This window comes from Pieris napi, chromosome 13 (genome assembly GCF_905475465.1).
Source record: "Pieris napi chromosome 13, ilPieNapi1.2, whole genome shotgun sequence".
Classification (NCBI taxonomy): Eukaryota; Metazoa; Arthropoda; class Insecta; order Lepidoptera; family Pieridae; genus Pieris; species Pieris napi.
In genome coordinates, this window is record NC_062246.1 from 12163109 (window position 1) to 12184131 (window position 21023).

At 34.2% G+C, this 21023-nt stretch overlaps 1 protein-coding gene across 1 annotated transcript in view; it reads left to right on the forward strand.

Annotated features, from left to right (window-relative positions):
* The window catches only part of LOC125055053, a 124377-nt gene extending 111625 nt beyond the window's left edge, over positions 1–12752 (forward strand). The window contains exons 3-16 of the mRNA XM_047657259.1: positions 3781–3928; positions 4555–4622; positions 5032–5179; positions 5782–5894; positions 6174–6288; positions 6739–6866; positions 8748–8863; positions 9443–9552; positions 9663–9799; positions 9908–10000; positions 10428–10550; positions 11225–11347; positions 11777–11884; positions 12538–12752. Coding sequence (XP_047513215.1) covers positions 3781–3928; positions 4555–4622; positions 5032–5179; positions 5782–5894; positions 6174–6288; positions 6739–6866; positions 8748–8863; positions 9443–9552; positions 9663–9799; positions 9908–10000; positions 10428–10550; positions 11225–11347; positions 11777–11884; positions 12538–12635 — 1628 coding nt within the window. The 3' untranslated portion in view covers positions 12636–12752. The remainder of the gene's footprint in view (positions 1–3780; positions 3929–4554; positions 4623–5031; positions 5180–5781; positions 5895–6173; positions 6289–6738; positions 6867–8747; positions 8864–9442; positions 9553–9662; positions 9800–9907; positions 10001–10427; positions 10551–11224; positions 11348–11776; positions 11885–12537) is intronic.
* The last annotated feature ends 8271 nt before the right edge of the window (positions 12753–21023 follow it).

Genomic DNA, 21023 nt, shown 5'->3' on the forward strand with positions numbered 1-21023 from the left:
CCCATCAAAAGAATTTGCCACGGGCCCCAGATGGTATAGTTACGCAACTGCTAGGCCCAGCTCATACTTATCTTTTGAATGACTTTGCCTGCTGAATAAAACAGACTATTCCAAAACAAGAGCCTCATGCGATATCAATCGATAATTATGCTTGTAACATGTGTCTAACGATTTCCGGCATTTAGATAGGGATCTATCATTATTTGAAAGCTTTTTATGGACTATTAAGGCAAGTGGTTGCGCGGTTCGTTAATTTGTATGCTTGTAGCGAAAATGTATATTTGTATGTATATGTAAAAACTATATTTAAAAACTCTTTTTAAATATGTGTTAATAAATTTTTTATGGCATGTATAAATGCCACGAAGGAAAATATTACAATAAGATACAAAAATGTGTCTGCCCCGTACCATATTAAATTCGAAAATAATAAAAATAAATAAATATTGGCGCTACAACCTTTTTAGGTCTGGGCCTTAGATTTTAAAATTTGAGGTCCAAACTGAACATTTGTTAGAGGACGCAATTTTATTTATGGAACATGTAGGGGGATCTTCGAAGATTACCTCATCAGCAAGTTGTTTGTGGAATAGGCCCACTGGGGATGCCACATTAAAAAAAACGCGCCTACAGTCTCTACCTCATGTATCTGTTTAATTGTCATTTGTTAATCTAATAGGCAAGTAGGCGATCAGCCTCCTGTGCCAGACACATGCCGTCGACTTTTTGTGTCCTCACGATGTTTTCCTTCGTACGAGCGAATGTTAAACGAGCACATAGAAAGAAAGTCCATTGGTGCACAGTTGGGAATCGAACCTACGACCTCAGGGTATGAGAGTTGACCGCTAACGCCACTAGGCCAACACTGCTCGAAAATAATAATAATAGTGTTTAATAATACCTCGATTCACAGTTTAGCCTCAAATATCGAGAATGATTGATACAAAACAAATTTTTAATGAAAAATGACTTGTATGAAAATTTTTCAATTTCAATTATCTACCAATACGGTCCGTTCCGTGGAAAATTAATTACCTTTCAGTTTCATACAATATTCAATCTTATCCTCTTTGAAATATAATACATATTTGCATATAAGATTGCTGTTTGTAGCTGTCTCGCTCGCGTCTATGTAAAATGCTTAGTGCGAAAGAGACGGGAACAACTCATTACCTCGCAATGAAAACCAATATTATAGGTCAGTTCAATACAGAAGTGATTAAATATGCTTTTCACGTGACTATATGACTAACTAACTTTTGTCAGCGGCTTTTCTCACGGCTTCACTGCCCTGAGAAGACTGAGAGATTGGCTAATCACTTTCGAGTTTTTCGAAGACATCTCTTTCTTCAGTCGATAGCAAGGAAACATCTGGAGTGGACAATATTTCCCATTCTAATGAAAGAATGATTTTCAAAGTATAAATTCTGTATTAAAACCACGAGATTACACACGTGATGTCCCTACATCATGACCTGAGTATAACTCAGTTTAATAGTAGTATGGACTTCCTTACACCTCAAAGATAATTTCGTTTATAATTATTATTAATTACGGTAAACCCCCTTATAACACGCTACTCTTATAACGCATTTCTATATTACGCGATTTCTGTACGTCGTATAACATGGGTTCTTTTATTTAACACGGGGATCGTATACGATATATTTCTGTATTGTGGCATTTATAATGATTTAAATGCCCTTTAATGAGAAAATTAAAACGTGATTTATTTGTACATGACGCGTTATATGGGTTCGTACAAGCGCAGTATGCGAGATTTACAACGCGTTTCCTATAACGCGGAACCAATCTACCGTGATTTAGGAGATACTGTATAACTATATATAAAAATACTTTATTGACACTTGCACACGATAAATATAAGGGATATTTTTACGTACATGCAAATTTTGAATGTATTTAAAACAAAACACTGTCGCACTAACGAAACTTAGTAATACGAGAAATGAAGAAATCAAAAGTTAAAAGGGTTATTATACTATCAAGTAGAAACCGCAAAACCCCTAGTTGTGGTTCAATGAACCGCATAAACAGACATTCATTTGTGTCTGGATCTGAACCGCGCACCACCTGGCGTTCAACAAAGAGCGGAAAACAATCGCTCTTATTACGTATTCGTGTGGTGAAAGGTTAAGGTGGAAAGCGATTTAATATTATTAAATTCGCTCTTTTTGTAACTTTGTTACTGTATCAGTGGCGCTACAAGCTTTTTAGGTCTGGGCCTCAGATTTATGTGTCTGTTTCATGATCATTTATCAATCTTATAGGCAAGTAGGTGATCAGCCTCCTGTGCCTGACACACGCCGTCAACTTTTTGGGTATAATACAAGACGTTTTATATTTATATTTTAAATTTTAAAACTCACGATGTTTTCCATCACCGTTCGAGCTTATGTTAAATGCGCACATAGACAGAAATTCCATTAAAATAAAAATAAAAAAAATAAAATATGTTTATTATGGAACATAAGATACATGTATCCCTTATTCCACGTCATTAAATTTGAATTTGTAGGCATCCCTACTCATCGGCAAAGAAGACAGAGGGTGTAGGCCGAGAGAAAAAACCGGCGTAAAAAACTCTCGGTACTCTTTTAAAATCGCAAATCATTTGGTGCCGGGGCTCGAACCTACGACCTCAGAGTCGCACGCTGAAGCCACTAGGCCAACACTGCTCTTTAACATATTATTAATATGTAATAGCTGTACATGTATCCGATATACTAAGCTGATTTAAAAAAAATAATTACGTATTTTAGTTAGAATGAGTATCTTTTGACTTGTATCACACACAAAAATATTTTTCATAACACATTGATTTTAAATGCAAAAACCTTTGAACAAAACTCCATTGTTCGTACCTAGTTGTTCGGAATATGAACCCTAACCCTAAGTAGGGCTCTGAACGTTAAGAAAGCCCTAGATTTTGTTTTGACGCTAATGAACGTCGAAAACATGTTTTGAACGGACTTGTAAATAAGAATTTTAAATTTAAATTGTTTGACCGTAGAATTGTACACCGTTCTCTAGTGATATTGTATGTGTATATAATAGATATAGTGGTATGTTACGGCCTACCAGAACTGGTTAATTTTTTTAAATTTGGGTATTAAATATAACATATATAACTACTCGGGAAAAATGTATTCTGATGGTGAAAGAATTTTGGCTAAGGTGCTTGGAAGCTTTGGAATGTGGCTAAGGTTTTTGTTATATTACATAGTAGTAATCTATTCAAGGGAAACGGTAGGAGAACACCATGCTTTATTGGTGGTTATTCCATTAAATGGTAGCTTATGTGAGACGTTGGTTTCTTTCAACACAGCGCCATCTGTTAGAATTGTGACTGTCAAATAATAAACAAATGATTTGCAATAAAATACTATTGCGGGTATAAATTAAGATGTAAGCTATCCTATCTTTTAAGTTAGATCTAAATGCATACGGTGTGCAAATTTGATTGAAATCGGTTCAGTAGTTTAGGAGTCCATAGCGGACAAACAACGTGATGCGTAATTTATATATATTAAGATATAGATAAAAATCTCAAAATAGGATAATGGCGTTTTATTGATTGCTTTCTGCACAGACAAATGGGTTGGCAGCCTTATGTAACCCACTTTTTTATCTCTAACTTTAGAAAAGCGATTGTGTTTTTAAAAGAATTAATGTCAATAACATTCATCCTGACATTTTGGCACCATGATAGCGTTCTAGAAATTAACACATATTTATTATTGATTTATCTCATTCCAGGTGGTGGCTGCACCTTCCCAGCAGAATGGACCGGCAGCTGGTTCCAGTCAGGCATACCGTCGCTCATAGATATCAACTCCACCCATATACAGATGAAGGGAGAATGTTCAGAGACTGAGTCCTACGACAAGTTTTTGTTGCATGATAGGTGAGTGCAGAATTATAGCAATATAGTGAAGAAAACTACCAAACAGGGTAGTAGTAGAGGGTGTAATGCCGCCTGGTGGTCCTGTGTTCAAATCTCGGCAAAATAATTGATTGGGTTGGTAGGGATAGAAGCCTAATATAACCAATTTTGACTTATCACATCATAATTTAAATTGATTTAGCAATTTAGATATTTATATTTTACAAGTAAAAAAAGGAGTGGCTTTAGCGTGCGACTCTCATCCCTGAGGTCGTAGGTTCGATCCCCGGCTGTGCACCAATGGACTTTATTTCTATGTGCGCGTTTAACATTAGCTCGCACGGTGAAGGAAAACATCGTGAGAAAACCGGCTTGCCTTAGACCCAAAAAGTCGACGGCGTTTGTCAGGCACAGGAGGCTGATTACCTAGTTGTCTATTAGATTGATCATGAAACAGATACAGAAATCTGTAGCGCCACTGGTTTATAAGTAAAACAAAAACTAATCTCTCTGTAAGTTGTGTTTATCAAAAGATTTTTACACAAATCAAGCTTTTTTTAATTTTCAGTTTTACACTTATACATATTACGCAATGCGAAAAAGGAGGACTTTGGTTCTGTTATATCATATTTGTTTTTCAATTTCAGGACCTTTGACTGCTACAGGTGTATGGTGATACACGAAAAGCACAAATATGTTCTGCAGTACAAAGAAAGTAAGTTTAATCGAATACAATGTCGGTATGAGTAAATCGATATAATATAATAAATGTGTGTATTTGTAACTAAAATATGTCGCAGATATTAATTGTATATATTATAGAAAATTATAACAAGTTTTGTACCTTTGAAGCTGGCAGTATTTCCTCGCTGTATAGTTATTCGTTGAACGAAGAAAGCACCAGCTCTGAGGTTATCGGTACTATCTACCAAGTGCCAACTTAAATCTTTAATTAGCGCCTGTGCACTTGAACCCCACGGCCCAAGACCAAACTTAAAATTTGTTTTAATTATTATTATTACTATGTAGGTTAAGAATATTGTAAATACTGTATAAATAACTATGATAGAATATCCGCCAAAAGCAACCCACGTCCTTCTGAAACTTGTTTTTCTTAATTTCAGCTTACTGCAGTCAAAAAAACTCGCTCTCCTCAATATGTGACGAAATCAGCGGTGATGCTCCTCTCTACTCCATGTTCCGGAAGGATCCAGCCGCAGTTCCGCAGCCCTGTCCTTTTAGGCCGGCGCCGTTCACTTTCACTTATAACCGGTGAGATTTTTTAGCTTATTTTCGTTGATTCTTCTGTTGGAACCCTAGGTGTGTATAATTTATTTTAATTACGTGATAAACACTTACGAAGTGCCATGCACAGAATACTTACATTTCTTACATTATCGTTACATTCATAAACAATGGTACTTGTGTGTAATGTAAAAGTAAATGAACCAAGAACCATAAATCTAATTAAAATCAAGTTCCGTCGAACTATTTCTGATGAAGTTTCGACTTTCGACAGAACTCGTCATTTATATATGTATTTTCCTAACTGTTCCCTGCCTCGCTTCGCTGTGGCACATTGTGATTGAATGGTTGAGAAATGAGAAACAAAACAAAGAAAACATTTCATATGAGCTTAATTTTGCAATACCTACTTCTGGAAAAAAATAATAAAAAAAAGATAGTAAAAAATAGATAAAAACAATCCTTGATGCGTATTATATATTTTGCCTAAATTCCATCGGTGCAGAACTTCTTGAGTTTTTGAAGCGTACACAAACCAACATGACTTTGGAAAAAAATGCCAAATAATTACAATTTACATCTTAAACTACTAACAAATTCATAATTATCATGGTATTCCGTATTTTCAGTGGTTCCGGCGACTGCGTGTACCCGCCTTCGCGAGCGGAGTCGTGTACTGACGATTCAAGACTGCTTCTGAGATATATGGCATGTCCCGATGTGCCTGGTACCGAGAGTAATGGTAAGCACCATCATCATATATCGCGCACCACCACTATGTGGAACCAATTCGACTTAGGGTCCTTCAAGATAAGAGCGTACCAATTCCTAAAATGCCAGAAATGCACAGGCAGGACGTTTGCCCACTGTTCTATATAAAAAAAAGCAGCGTACGTACATAAGCCTATACGTAAAATCCATAAAATGCATTAAGGATGTGGAGTATTGTTATTTATATATTAAATCCTTTAGTACAATATATTTTATACATTAAAAGTTTAATTTGTAACGCCATTTCCAGTTGAAGAGCTGGTCTGCCTGGCCACATGGAAGGAAGGTTCCACAAGGTACCTAGTCGGGCAGATCTCTCAAGTGCAGAGACGGAACACTATCGCATCTGATGAAGATACTTATCGGTATGTTTGTTGTGTATTTAATTTTAAATATATTTTATTAATAATAATAATCTATAAATCTTTAAGAAAAGTATTAGGAATCACAAGATTTGGCGGCGTGATTCTTTGATTAGGACAATTTAAAAATCTTGAAGTTACCGGTTATTTTAACTGACAATAACTTAACGCTTTACATTACTGGACAGACATACTAATAGTCGTTCATTACTTTAATGGTCAAATGCAATGGAAAGCAAAAAGCTTTAACGTAGAGAATATAAAAAAATCCAATTTGCACCATTATTTTAATTTAATAGATGATGAGTCCGTCCATATCTTCTCCTACTCTCCATCTTCCATCCTTGGATTTGAAACATCTTATCGTTATCTAGAGACTTATATTTTATAACTTCTTTTATCCATTCATTTTCTTCTTCGGATTGTGATCTAAAATAAAAAAATATATTCCAGATGCTTCATCTACAAGGGCCTCCATGGTGACAAGAGTACTTCCTACATCATAGCTCAATCGGGTGATGCTACCTGCAATGGCTTGTCCTCACCGACAGATGGCAGCAGAACTATGAAACTAACTACAAGTATGTGTAAACCCATATACGAATGAATCTATGTGAAATAATATATATAGATTTGAAGAATATTTTACGTTATTAGACATTGCAAAGTTGGAATTACTAGCAAACTACTTTAATATCAGTTTGTGGGCGTTAATGAATAAATACATTTAATATACGGCTTTAGAAATACAGTTATCTACAACGCGGTACCCCTATAACACGTTTTCCTATAACTTGTGGTGTTATAAAATTAAACTAAATAAAAAATAAACAATAAAACGTTTTTACGAGAATACTCCTACAACGCGACTTCGTATACCGCGGTCCGGGTCTACCGCGTTATACTGGTTACTGTATAGTTCCATATAATTAATTATTAGTTAAAAATTAAAATACTTATTTATTGATTTCTGCAATCCTAAGAGCTGGGTACTACCCAGACTTATGGAAGGTATCACAAGTTACTATGATCCACAAACCTGGAAAACCGATTCACGAAATAACTTCATATAGACCCATTAGTCTGCTGCCTATAATGTCCAAATTATTTGAAAAATCGCTACTACACAGAATGCTGGACATAATAAAAGAAAAGCATATCATACCAGACCATCAGTTTGGCTTTAGGCAAGAACATGCCACAACAGAACAAGTCCACAGAGTATGTAGAAAAATAAGAAACTCCCTCGAGAGGAGAGAATACTGCTCATCTGCATTTCTAGACGTACAACAAGCCTTTGACAAAGTGTGGCATAAGGGTCTTTTGTTTAAAATAAAATCCTTATTGCCACACACATTCTATAGGATTCTACAATCATACCTGTCTAACAGACTATTCCAAGTTAAAGAAGGTGCCAGCACATCCGGTTTTTACGAAATTTGCGCAGGTGTGCCACAGGGCTCAGTCCTCGGACCCGTCCTGTACACACTGTATACATACGACCTACCACAGAGCCCAGAGATTACTATCGCCACCTTCGCTGATGACACGGCTCTACTTACCTCCAACAGAAGTCCCATTCTAGCCTCTAAAATTCTACAAAATGGCTTAAATAAGGTAGAAGACTGGTTGGCCAAATGGAGAATTGCAGTTAGTGTGTCCAAATCGGTGCACGTCACTTTCACGCTCCGAAAGGAAGACTGCCCCCCTGTCACTCTAAATGGCACCCAATTACCACATCAAAACACAGTCAAATATTTAGGAATGCATTTAGACCGCAGACTCACCTGGAAAAAACATATTCAAACAAAGCGAGACGAAATTAACCACAAATACAAGGGTCTTTACTGGCTAATGGGACGAAATTCAAAACTATCCACTGACAATAAGTTGCTCTTGTACAAAACCATTCTCAAACCCATATGGACATACGGAATACAGCTTTGGGGATCTGCTAGTGCCTCAAATATAATAATAATACAAAGAGCTCAAAATTACATACTCAAGCAAATATCAAACACCCCATGGTTTCTCAAAACTACAGAAGTCCATGAATTTCTTAATATGCCCATGGTAAAAGAGGAAATAATCACACATGGGTATAACTACAAACTAAGACTTCAAAAGCACCCCAATCAGCTAGCAGGACAGCTAACTATACCAGAAACTACTCGACGACTAAAAAAGCGGCGAGACATTTTTGATCAGCACAACCCAACAGACTGAGTTTAAATAAGAATAGGCAGGCTCCGCTGGGAGAAGCGCCTAACACGTCAAAAAGCTCTCAACGTATCTACTTATAGTCGCAAAGACTGATTGTATGATTATTAACAAAAAAAAAAAAAAAAAAAAAAAAAAAATTTATTGATTTCACTAAGCTTTCATCAATTATATATAAAAAAACATATTTTATGTGATGGTGTATTTGTAAAACTTTAAAATGTTTAATAATTTATTTACAGGTGATGATGAGCACAACCGCTGTCATTTCCCCGGATGGATAGTGGAGCACCACAAGTGGTTCAGTCTCGACCACACCCATCAGTACCACTTTACTACCAAGAATGCAACTCTCAAGGTGAGACTTTTGTTACGTTGGCTTGTTGAAAATGGGTCGCAGTTCGATTAATGCCAAAAAATATTATCGGACGTAGGACAGAAAACTATCTTATTTATTGTTCACTTGTTTGTCATTTTTTTAAATTATTTTGTCGTCTTTGCATCAAAGACATAACTTGACATTACGATCTAGCTTAACTTAATACTAATAAGTAATTAAAAACTAACCTAATTTACTAAAAAGGATATTTAACTTAAGAAAGTGCCCAACACTACTTACAGTCTCTATTAAGGGGAAGACATTCTGTTCTAGTGTACTATTTGTTATTCATTTACCACTAAACACTTAAGACTAACATAGCCTTGACATTCAAGTGATGGTGGGGCCTTTGTTCGTGGGTTCCAGCAGTCCTTTGATTGTTGTGGCGACGTCCTCTATATTAAGATCCCGAGATGTATGAGAAAATTAATAAAATTAATTGCTTGTCTACGATTTAATTGTACAAAATTGACAAACAAAGATTAAAAATACATAGAGCAATTAAGAATAGTGTTGCCTTGTTCAATGTGCCACAGTACATTTGTTTTTTTTTTTCAGATAATGAACTCGGACGGTTCATTCGAAGAGAAGCGATTGGTATGTCATTCGATTTTGGAGCAGAAAGACAAGAAACATATAAAACTGGTCGCACACGTAACTAGGGGATGGTACGTATTGAGAATTAGTTGTCTAATGCTGTGTAGACTCAAAGAAAAAGCACTGAAGTTTATTTTTACAGAGTTATTTCTTGGTTTCTTACCTCTTTAACTACTTTCAGTGAATCCGGTCACATTTGCCTCAAGTTCTATCGTCGTGAGGGCAACGTGTTGGAGTTGCAACAAGGAACAAATCTTTGGGAGTCGCCTCAAGACGCCTGCGCAGAGAATACTCAACCGTCGTATATAACGCTTATAAGTAAGATTTATGTACCTCTTTATCGAGCACTTTACGGTTTTCGTATAAAGAAAAACCAGTACCTATTGTAAATTTATTAAATGTTAATGTCAAAATTGTGTTTTCCAGCGACTTCACTAACACCAATGCGGTGTCCTATTCTCGGCCGATACTCGATCGTGAACTCGCTCGCCGATCGTCGCAGGCGCAGACAACAAATTGGTAAGAACTCTTTTTAAGCATAATTAACATGAATGCAATCAAAAGCATTACGATTAGTTATTGCATTGATTACGTTCTTTGCTTTGTAAAGTTCTATACGAAATGTGTGTCGTTAAATTTGACTATTTATTTAGTAGAAATCAATTATTTAAAGAATTACTATTTTACTACGCATAAAGAAACTGGGTTTTTTACAATAATTCACTATAAATTCTAAATTTTCACTTGTACTACAATATAACCTACAACAGTATAATACAACAACTTGTCTGCCATCACACAGTGGTGGCAAACAAAAACGCAAATAGAGACAAAAACTATGTTTCGTCCTGTTCACTCTCATGTAAACCTACGTTGTTACCTTTATTAGCTGTCTAGAACAACAAATCAGGAGCATAATATAGTCTAAGTTTTTTTAATATTCTAGGTGACCCAGATTCAGAAAGTAGTGAAATGTCTGAATGTGTGTCAGGGGATTACGACAGTGCCAGCATTGGGTGTGGCGCTGGACAGGATACGATTGAGTTTAAGTCCTCTTGTAGTAGTACTGGTAAGTATTAACGCCTTAATAAAATAATGCTTTTCATAATAAAGTGGATTTTACTTTTTATTCAAAAACTAAAAATCTATACTCTGATTTTTAATTCCGTAGAATTCTGACAGCTATCATTTTATGACATGTCAGAGATTACAAACATTTTATTTGTTAGTGAATATGTCCATTTTATTAAGTATGTTGAGCAAACATTAAAAGTAGTTTTACGGCGACTGATAATTACGTCCCTTTTCATCACAAACAGTAAAAAACGCACAAGTAAAGATACAATTCTATTTTTTTAAAGGTTTACTAACCCTGGCATTGGTAGGCAGTGATGCCAGCCAAAGAATTAAATAAATAAATTAAAGTTAATTCTATATATTGTTCGTGATATTGAATTATTTGTTATTTTTGTATTAGGTCACTTGAGTAAGTAAATATAAGATTTACGTTTTTGTAGGTAAAACATAAAAAATACGTAGCATTTTTATTTATTGCCTTCAAATGTGTCAAATTTGTCCCTTTTTCGGTGGAGAACTTTTTTAGTAGCAACACTTATGAAATGTCAGAATTCTACAGAGTATAATCAAAGGCAAAATCCTTATACAATTTTCGTATAAGTTGTTAATAATAATAAATATTAAATTGTTGAATAATATCCCAATAGTAAATAAATCTCCTTGCAGTATACACGTGCTACGGCAGCTGGCAAGAGAACGGGCGGGGCTTCCTGGTGGCTGCTCCCGTCTCCCGCTCTTCCTCTCATCCCAGGACATTCTGCTTCATGTATACCACCAGACCTGCCAATGGTAATAAATAAATATTCATTTATTTTTTAGTAATAAAAAGTAATTTATTGCATGTGATCGAATACATATAATGTATACGAACGTATTACTCGAAAGCTGTATGTTTCAGTTTAGTTTCGTTGTTCCTTGATTTAAATTCTATACTGCTTCAAACCAGATCGAATCGTAATCGAGCTATTTATTATTTATTTATTAATAGCTGCGCCAATAAGGCCACACATAAAAAATAAATAGGAATTTTGCAACTAATGTGTGTACTCGATAGTAACGCTATGGACAGCGTGCACAAACATAATGCTTATATCAATGTTTACAATAAATAAGTCTACACATACACTTTTTTATGATTTTTTTTCTCTTATTTCCCTCTTGTGCAAGCATTGCCAAACACTTGGATTGTTCTAATAATCCATTTCATTTTTAATTCAGAGACCCGCGGAAGTGAATCAGTGTCTCTTAGCGCCGTGAGCGTGTCGTGTGACAGACGAGCCATTCCCGGACGACATGGTGATAAAGCCTACAACCTCACTTCTAATGGTGAGTAAAGATTTTATTTTTATTTCTCTTTTTGTACCACAAATATTTGACAAAAACCCGATAAATATACGATGTAAAAAAAACAATACGAATATACTCTTATTTTTTATTCCGTAGAATTCTGACATTTCATAAGTGTTGCTACTAAAAAGTTCTCCACCGATAAAGGGACAAATTTGACTTATTTGACGGCAATAAAAAAAATGCTACGTATTTTTAATGTTTTACCGACAAAAAGGTAAATCTAAATATTTACTTACTCATGTGACCTAATACAAAAATAACAAATATTTCAATATCACGAACAATATATCGAATTAACTTTTATTATTTTATTTTATACTTTAAAGATGTGCCTGGCCAAAAAGGTTTGCCATCTCTGACATGTCAAAAAATGATGGCTGTCAGAAGTCTACGGAATTATAAATCAGAGTATACTTAATAAACTTGTATTTGATTTCCATTTTTAAATGGTTTATTAATTGACAAGAATTGAACGTTTTATAATGAAAGCATTTTGAGTAAATTTGGCCTTCCTGCCTTAAAGTACATGGCGATTATCCCGGAGTTCCTGAGTTTGACTCCTGATAAAACAAATGTTTCATTCCCAGTCAAAATGTGTCTGTAATATTCTTTCCTACTAATAATTTCAGGTACATGCGAGCAGAGCAGCAAATACAATAGCTTGGCTTTCAAAATGGCGCCGGCGGCCATTTTGATATTTGCCCTTTCCCTGACAGCTCTCAGGTGATACACTGGCGATATCTAGATATGACTTGTCATTCAACTTGGCCTATATTTTATTTCAATTAAAATCAGATTTGATATATTATCACTTTATTATTTGATGATAATAATAGCTTCTTAGTTATATGGGTGATTCTCTTATAAGAGGTAACTATAGTGGCAATCTATTTAAAAGTGTTTTTTTAATCTATACGTTGCTATTTTGTGCAATGAATCACTTCTTTTAAATGTCCTTTATTAAATAACATTATAATTAAATGTCTCATTAAAGCATATTTTTGTAAAACTCGTTATATAGTCTAAAAAAGTCTCTACCCTGGCCTGTCCCCTTACCGGTTTCAGCTTAACAAGCATACAATACATACAATATTTGTATTATTTGCTAAAACAAACTATGTTTACCACAAACTTAATTAAATATACTTAAATATTATTAATGAAAAATTGAAAAATATTTGCTTATTTTCAATAATTTTTAAAAGTTAATTGTTGTCCCGCTTTTTTTGTGTATCTACCCTGGCAATATTCGCACCGCTGCTACAATATAAAATATAAGATGGCCACATTATCGAACTCGCTCATTGACAATTAACAACGTGAAGTTCGCAATACTAAGCACAGAAGCGGTTAGATCGACGCCATTTGCCAGTTTTTGTGTCACGTCCGTGCGATGTAACGGTTTCGTAAGGTCATTGTGTCTCTCCACTGGTAAGTAATAAAAGTTATAATAATCATTTAATTTATTTGCAATTCCTGTCCTAATTCAGTAATACTGTTATAGTCAAAGCTTGCTTTATTATTCATTGAAAACTTTCTTGTATAAACCAAAATAATGTATTATGTTATGAAAACGTCTCTCCCCTGGCGTCTTTCCCCTGGTAAGATTACTATCAGGGGAGAGACTTACTGACCAGGGGAGATATGTATCATAGTAATTGTGCCACCTATTTAATGTTTGTGTGTTGCACACGCCAATGTGGATCTGATTCTTACGGCACTATTCCAAGCCAAAGCTACATCAATATCAAACCATCAAAATCTTCTTGGAATAATTTGTTGCAATAGGTGTAACGAACAGTGTCTATCGCGAGAATGCATTGTAAAAATAAAGGACTTCAATACAAATAATTTGATATTAGTAAGCAAATTTTTGCAGAAAGTGGGAATCCAAGACTACCAACATAACTGATCCTAAAACGCATAAGACCAGAAAGGTTACTAAATATTTGAAAAAGGTGATTCAATTTTATCTACGTAATTTGATTATACAGTTAGAAGACAACTTGGAGTATTTTCTTCACCATGAACTGAATATAGTCCACCAACATTCTGCTTTTAAAATTAATAAGACAAATTTGACAGTAAGAGAAGCTGTGATTCACGTGAACCTTAGTGACTTTAAACAAAATACGCAGAAGAAATTCAAGCATTCCATTTTGGAGGTGCACGTCAACAGATAAGTCAGTTAAGTAAGTTACACGAAAGAAGAGGCATCAGGTGAAGTAAAGACAACATGCTATTGTTCGATGTCACAGATTTTGTTACCATGTCCAGCTATATGGGTATACTTACAGCCAATTTTGAACAGCTTGCCACCAGAAGTAGAGATCCTTCATTTTTGGAGCGATGGACCCGTAACACAATGTTGCAACAAATACATGTTTTATTTTTTTGTCACTCATTTAATATAATTTTACCCAGCTCTTAGAGACTTTACCTGGAATTACCATGAAGCTGGACACGGTAAGGTAGTTCCAGATGGTGTCGGTGCTGTTTGCAAAAGATCAGCCGACCTATTAGTAGATAGTCGCAAAGATATAGCATGTCTGAGCGATTTGTCAGATGCTATTCAGAAAAACTGTCCTACCATTAATGATTTCGTTATAAATGACAAAGATATTTAGACAAAGACGCTTTGCTTGCTAGTGGTAAAACACACATAAAGACTTTTGCTGGACTTTGCGCGTCCATCAGGTGTCATGGAACATTGAAGATCCGATAACATTGAAAATGAAGTCTTTAAGCTGATTTTGCAATGAAGATATACATTGCGATCATTTTAAGCTTGGTTGACACCTACTAATATGACATACTCGTCTAATAAAAAAATCTCGTCTCCGAGTCGAGGACGTTTACGGCCCCGATTCAGAGTCCGAAAACGAGACTCCATTTGACATTGAACAAATAATAACTTCAAAAGATCGCAAGCACCAAATAAAAAATATTCAACAACCGTCGACATGAAAATAAACGCTTAAAAACGGCGCATTTAGTCTGATTAATAATAAATACGATAAAAAATGTTGCCTGATTATAAATTTCAAGAACAATCTTTGATAAAAGTTGATTATTTCAATTGTATTCTTTGTTTTATTGCTTTTAATTATCTCCCCTGGTCAAATACGTATCTACCCTGATCTTCATGTCTCTACCCTGCCTGATGTATTTACCCTGGCCCTCTAAAAAGTGACAAAATATGTTTTAAGTAACTTGCCCTTACGTGAGTAGATACACAAACGGGCCAAAAGTCATAATATATATGTATAATGGAAAAACTCCAACTTTTCTCCTTGGCCGTCTCCTCCATAGACAAAAAACCTTTTATATAAGAACTACCCATGGGTGATTCTCTTATAAGAGGTAACTATAGTGGCAATCTATTTAAAAGTGTTTTTTTAATCTATACGTTGCTATTTTGTGCAATGAATCACTTCTTTTAAATGTCCTTTATTAAATAACATTATAATTAAATGTCTCATTAAAGCATATTTTTGTAAAACTCGTTATATAGTCTAAAAAAGTCTCTACCCTGGCCTGTCCCCTTACCGGTTTCAGCTTAACAAGCATACAATACATACAATATTTGTATTATTTGCTAAAACAAACTATGTTTACCACAAACTTAATTAAATATACTTAAATATTATTAATGAAAAATTGAAAAATATTTGCTTATTTTCAATAATTTTTAAAAGTTAATTGTTGTCCCGCTTTTTTTGTGTATCTACCCTGGCAATATTCGCACCGCTGCTACAATATAAAATATAAGATGGCCACATTATCGAACTCGCTCATTGACAATTAACAACGTGAAGTTCGCAATACTAAGCACAGAAGCGGTTAGATCGACGCCATTTGCCAGTTTTTGTGTCACGTCCGTGCGATGTAACGGTTTCGTAAGGTCATTGTGTCTCTCCACTGGTAAGTAATAAAAGTTATAATAATCATTTAATTTATTTGCAATTCCTGTCCTAATTCAGTAATACTGTTATAGTCAAAGCTTGCTTTATTATTCATTGAAAACTTTCTTGTATAAACCAAAATAATGTATTATGTTATGAAAACGTCTCTCCCCTGGCGTCTTTCCCCTGGTAAGATTACTATCAGGGGAGAGACTTACTGACCAGGGGAGATATGTATCATAGTAATTGTGCCACCTATTTAATGTTTGTGTGTTGCACACGCCAATGTGGATCTGATTCTTACGGCACTATTCCAAGCCAAAGCTACATCAATATCAAACCATCAAAATCTTCTTGGAATAATTTGTTGCAATAGGTGTAACGAACAGTGTCTATCGCGAGAATGCATTGTAAAAATAAAGGACTTCAATACAAATAATTTGATATTAGTAAGCAAATTTTTGCAGAAAGTGGGAATCCAAGACTACCAACATAACTGATCCTAAAACGCATAAGACCAGAAAGGTTACTAAATATTTGAAAAAGGTGATTCAATTTTATCTACGTAATTTGATTATACAGTTAGAAGACAACTTGGAGTATTTTCTTCACCATGAACTGAATATAGTCCACCAACATTCTGCTTTTAAAATTAATAAGACAAATTTGACAGTAAGAGAAGCTGTGATTCACGTGAACCTTAGTGACTTTAAACAAAATACGCAGAAGAAATTCAAGCATTCCATTTTGGAGGTGCACGTCAACAGATAAGTCAGTTAAGTAAGTTACACGAAAGAAGAGGCATCAAGTGAAGTAAAGACAACATGCTATTGTTCGATGTCACAGATTTTGTTACCATGTCCAGCTATATGGGTATACTTACAGCCAATTTTGAACAGCTTGCCACCAGAAGTAGAGATCCTTCATTTTTGGAGCGATGGACCCGTAACACAATGTTGCAACAAATACATGTTTTATTTTTTTGTCACTCATTTAATATAATTTTACCCAGCTCTTAGAGACTTTACCTGGAATTACCATGAAGCTGGACACGGTAAGGTAGTTCCAGATGGTGTCGGTGCTGTTTGCAAAAGATCAGCCGACCTATTAGTAGATAGTCGCAAAGATATAGCATGTCTGAGCGATTTGTCAGATGCTATTCAGAAAAACTGTCCTACCATTAATGATTTCGTTATAAATGACAAAGATATTTAGACAAAGACGCTTTGCTTGCTAGTGGTAAAACACACATAAAGACTTTTGCTGGACTTTGCGCGTCCATCAGGTGTCATGGAACATTGAAGATCCGATAACATTGAAAATGAAGTCTTTAAGCTGATTTTGCAATGAAGATATACATTGCGATCATTTTAAGCTTGGTTGACACCTACTAATATGACATACTCGTCTAATAAAAAAATCTCGTCTCCGAGTCGAGGACGTTTACGGCCCCGATTCAGAGTCCGAAAACGAGACTCCATTTGACATTGAACAAATAATAACTTCAAAAGATCGCAAGCACCAAATAAAAAATATTCAACAACCGTCGACATGAAAATAAACGCTTAAAAACGGCGCATTTAGTCTGATTAATAATAAATACGATAAAAAATGTTGCCTGATTATAAATTTCAAGAACAATCTTTGATAAAAGTTGATTATTTCAATTGTATTCTTTGTTTTATTGCTTTTAATTATCTCCCCTGGTCAAATACGTATCTACCCTGATCTTCATGTCTCTACCCTGCCTGATGTATTTATCCTGGCCCTCTAAAAAGTGACAAAATATGTTTTAAGTAACTTGCCCTTACGTGAGTAGATACACAAACGGGCCAAAAGTCATAATATATATGTATAATGGAAAAACTCCAACTTTTCTCCTTGGCCGTCTCCTCCATAGACAAAAAACCTTTTATATAAGAACTACCCATATACAAAGTAAATGTTTACTTTAACAAATATGTTTTTGTATTAACTTTTAACTTAGAGCAAAATTTGAATTTCAAAATATACTTTCTACTTATTTAAATATACATTTTCTAGAAATCGTTTTTTTTTTTAATACCTGTGAGATGTTCACAAAACAACTTATAGTTATTTTGAACTAAAATATAGGCCCAAGTTTATATCAAAAAATTAGCGCATTTAAAATTAGTGTTGCTTTGTGATAAATAAATTTTGGCGGGAAATTTTCAATGTTGCCATTATTGGCGCTAGCAGCTAAGGTTCGCGTTATTTATTCTCAGTGAGATTCACTAAATGTTTGATTTAAGTGTATTACTATTACTATATTATTATACTTTAAAACAGCATTTTCCATAATTTTCTGGAATTGCAACTTTTGGCATCTGGTAGAATCACTACATTATGGGTACGATTGTAAAATATTTGGTTAACTGTGTCTCCTACTAAGTACGAAAGAAATGTAAATATATGCGGTTTGCTTATTACAGTGGTGATTAATTGTAATTATTTAAAATTATTGCATTAATTAAACCTGAAATAATATTCATATTTTTTTTAACCATTTTTAATAATTGGTTAGCTAAGCTCAAAATCCCTTGAAGTAAAATAAGAGGGATATTAAAATAGTATGGACAATTAGATTTTGTAACTTGTAGGATATAAATCCATTTTGGAAGATACAATGTTGAAAAGAGAATTTTAAGGATTTTTTGGTGCATTGTCATTTTGTTTTTCTCTTTGACATGTATAAATACTTAATTTTATATTCTACTGGTTAGATTGTCTGAATCTGTCTCGACACGCTTTCGTAATTGTATGTTATATATAAGTTAGATAGATTAATAATAAGAATAAACCCTGTTTTCTTACGAGGTATATTTCGCAAATTGTAACTAGCGTCGTCTCATTTTCGTCAATAGAAAAACAGTGAGATAAAATACTCGTTTAACTGTTTCCTTCAAATTTTTGGAATATACCTTTTACGTCGTTAAAGAGAGAACGAGGGCACAACTTATGACTTTTTTAAATAAAATTTACATGTTTTTTTTTACTAAAGAAATTGGCAGCTATAATTTTATATATGTACAAATAAAATCCCAGTTTTGTTATTCTTGAGTTTTTAGAGTAACTTACAAACATGGTAGAAATAGATTAAAAATTGCTGAAACCTTTTTTTCTACTCAACGCTTACTATTCGCTAATTATAACTCCTGACCAATAGTAGTATTAAATATATTGCTCATAGTTCGAAATTTTATTTGTGATATAAAATATTTAAGATATGTAAATACAAACTAGAATCGAGTTCCTCATTTTATTATTTAACAACTGTATGGTTTGGGCGAGCGTTGAATTTGGATTTTTTGCAAAACATTTTAAGTACTCTGTGTCTTCCAAGCAGCGATATCGATCCAGAGTCGCAGGGTCATTTTAATAAAAAAATAGTTTTTGATTGAAGGCAAATAATTAATTACAATTAAATAATCAAAGACTGGAAAAGGAGTCATTATAGTCAATAAAGTTCAGTTTACATTTGAAAAATTAAATAAATAAATATTTATTATTATTCTCTTACATTAAGTGTAACATAAATTCTATTATTATTCGAATGTTGTTTTTAAATTATGCCGTAGCCAACTTCATTCTGTTAATTTTTTGTCACGGTGCGCGCGCATCGTAAAATTTCACTCTCATCTATTTTTCATTTTATCATTTTGTAGTCGTCGTTTCAACTTCTTGATCTCCACTTATGGACATCAAGAAGTTGAGAAGGCTCCCCGCGCTTTGCATCCAACGGATTCCCTCCACCCATCTGTCCACCTAGTGGGAGGCCGTAATTTATATTGTAATTGAAGCCGATCATCAAATTAACTAAATGCAGGTAGTTCCGGATCCTTCTCCATTTGGCGCCAATCTGTCGCTTTATGTGATGTTATTAAATAAATGTTTTTACGACGAACCCAAATTCAAAGCTCACGCGTGTAGAATAAGAATTATCGATGCTTGCCTAAAATATTTCTAAAAATATAAATAAAACTTAGCCGAGATGACTATTGTAAATAAACTAGTGGGATAATTTGGTAATATTTTGTAAACGTATCACAATTTTTTAAAATACAGGACATTATAAAGATAATAATGTAGGTATGTCGAATTGAATTATAACGAAATAAATGTACGGAAAGTTTATTTATAATTTTTATCTAAATTTAAGATGTTAAATGCACAATATATGTAATACACTATAGTGAATAGTTGAGAGGCACGATGACAGCAGCTGTCAACGTCGCCGGATGTCAAGTTTGACAGTTTGCTGTTATTGCCCTCTGAAAAGCTTTTTGGAAACTTTAATTTATGAATGAAAATCTAAAAATAAGAAATGCCACATTGTGAATAGGTGCACTGACATTGTATGTAAAATATATGTATTGGAATTGTAATTTCGGCTTGTACATATTTTTTATTTTTTGGCTACATACATTTCTTTTCTAAACCTCGAAATCTGTCGAGGTTTTGTGCTCCTTTTATGTATTTCTACTGATTGCGCCACGAAATACGATTTGTAACTATTAATGTAAGCCTATTATTATATTTTGATTACTGAAATATATTTAAAAATCAATGTGTTTTTTATTTCTTTACATTAATATCTGAACTGATTAAACAACCCATTTGTTTTTTTATTGACAACTTCAGCCTAACTTAATTGGATCAAAATGATGTGAAATGACGTTTATTTATCAATAGAGTAAGTGTGTTATTGTCGTTTACTCTAACTACGTTGTAAGAACCTTTCGAGAGGTGAGAGAGCTTTACAGAATCTCAATAGTTTTTTTAAATATACATAAACTCCTGTTTTATATTTAACTGAAAGATTACGAGAGTCAAAACAGAACTGAAGATTTCTAGGATTTCCTAATGAATCCTAAAACTTTATTTCACGAGTGTATTAATATATTTTGCGCATGCGCACATACTTAGGATACGTCGCTCCTGGTGCTTTTTCTGGTGTCTCCAGCTGTTGTACTACGGATTGGATATGCGGAAGAACATTAGGTTAGTTCGTCTTGTTCGAAAATGTCTAATGAAATTCTTCGACAAGGCTCAGTTGGAGTACTTGTGATGTGAATGGGTGAACGATTTACTTTCCTAAGTCAATCGTTTGTTCGTTACAAAATTCCTCAAGTAAAACATTTCTTGAATTCGTATAAGGATGTCATGATTGTCTTTTAATATCTCTGGTA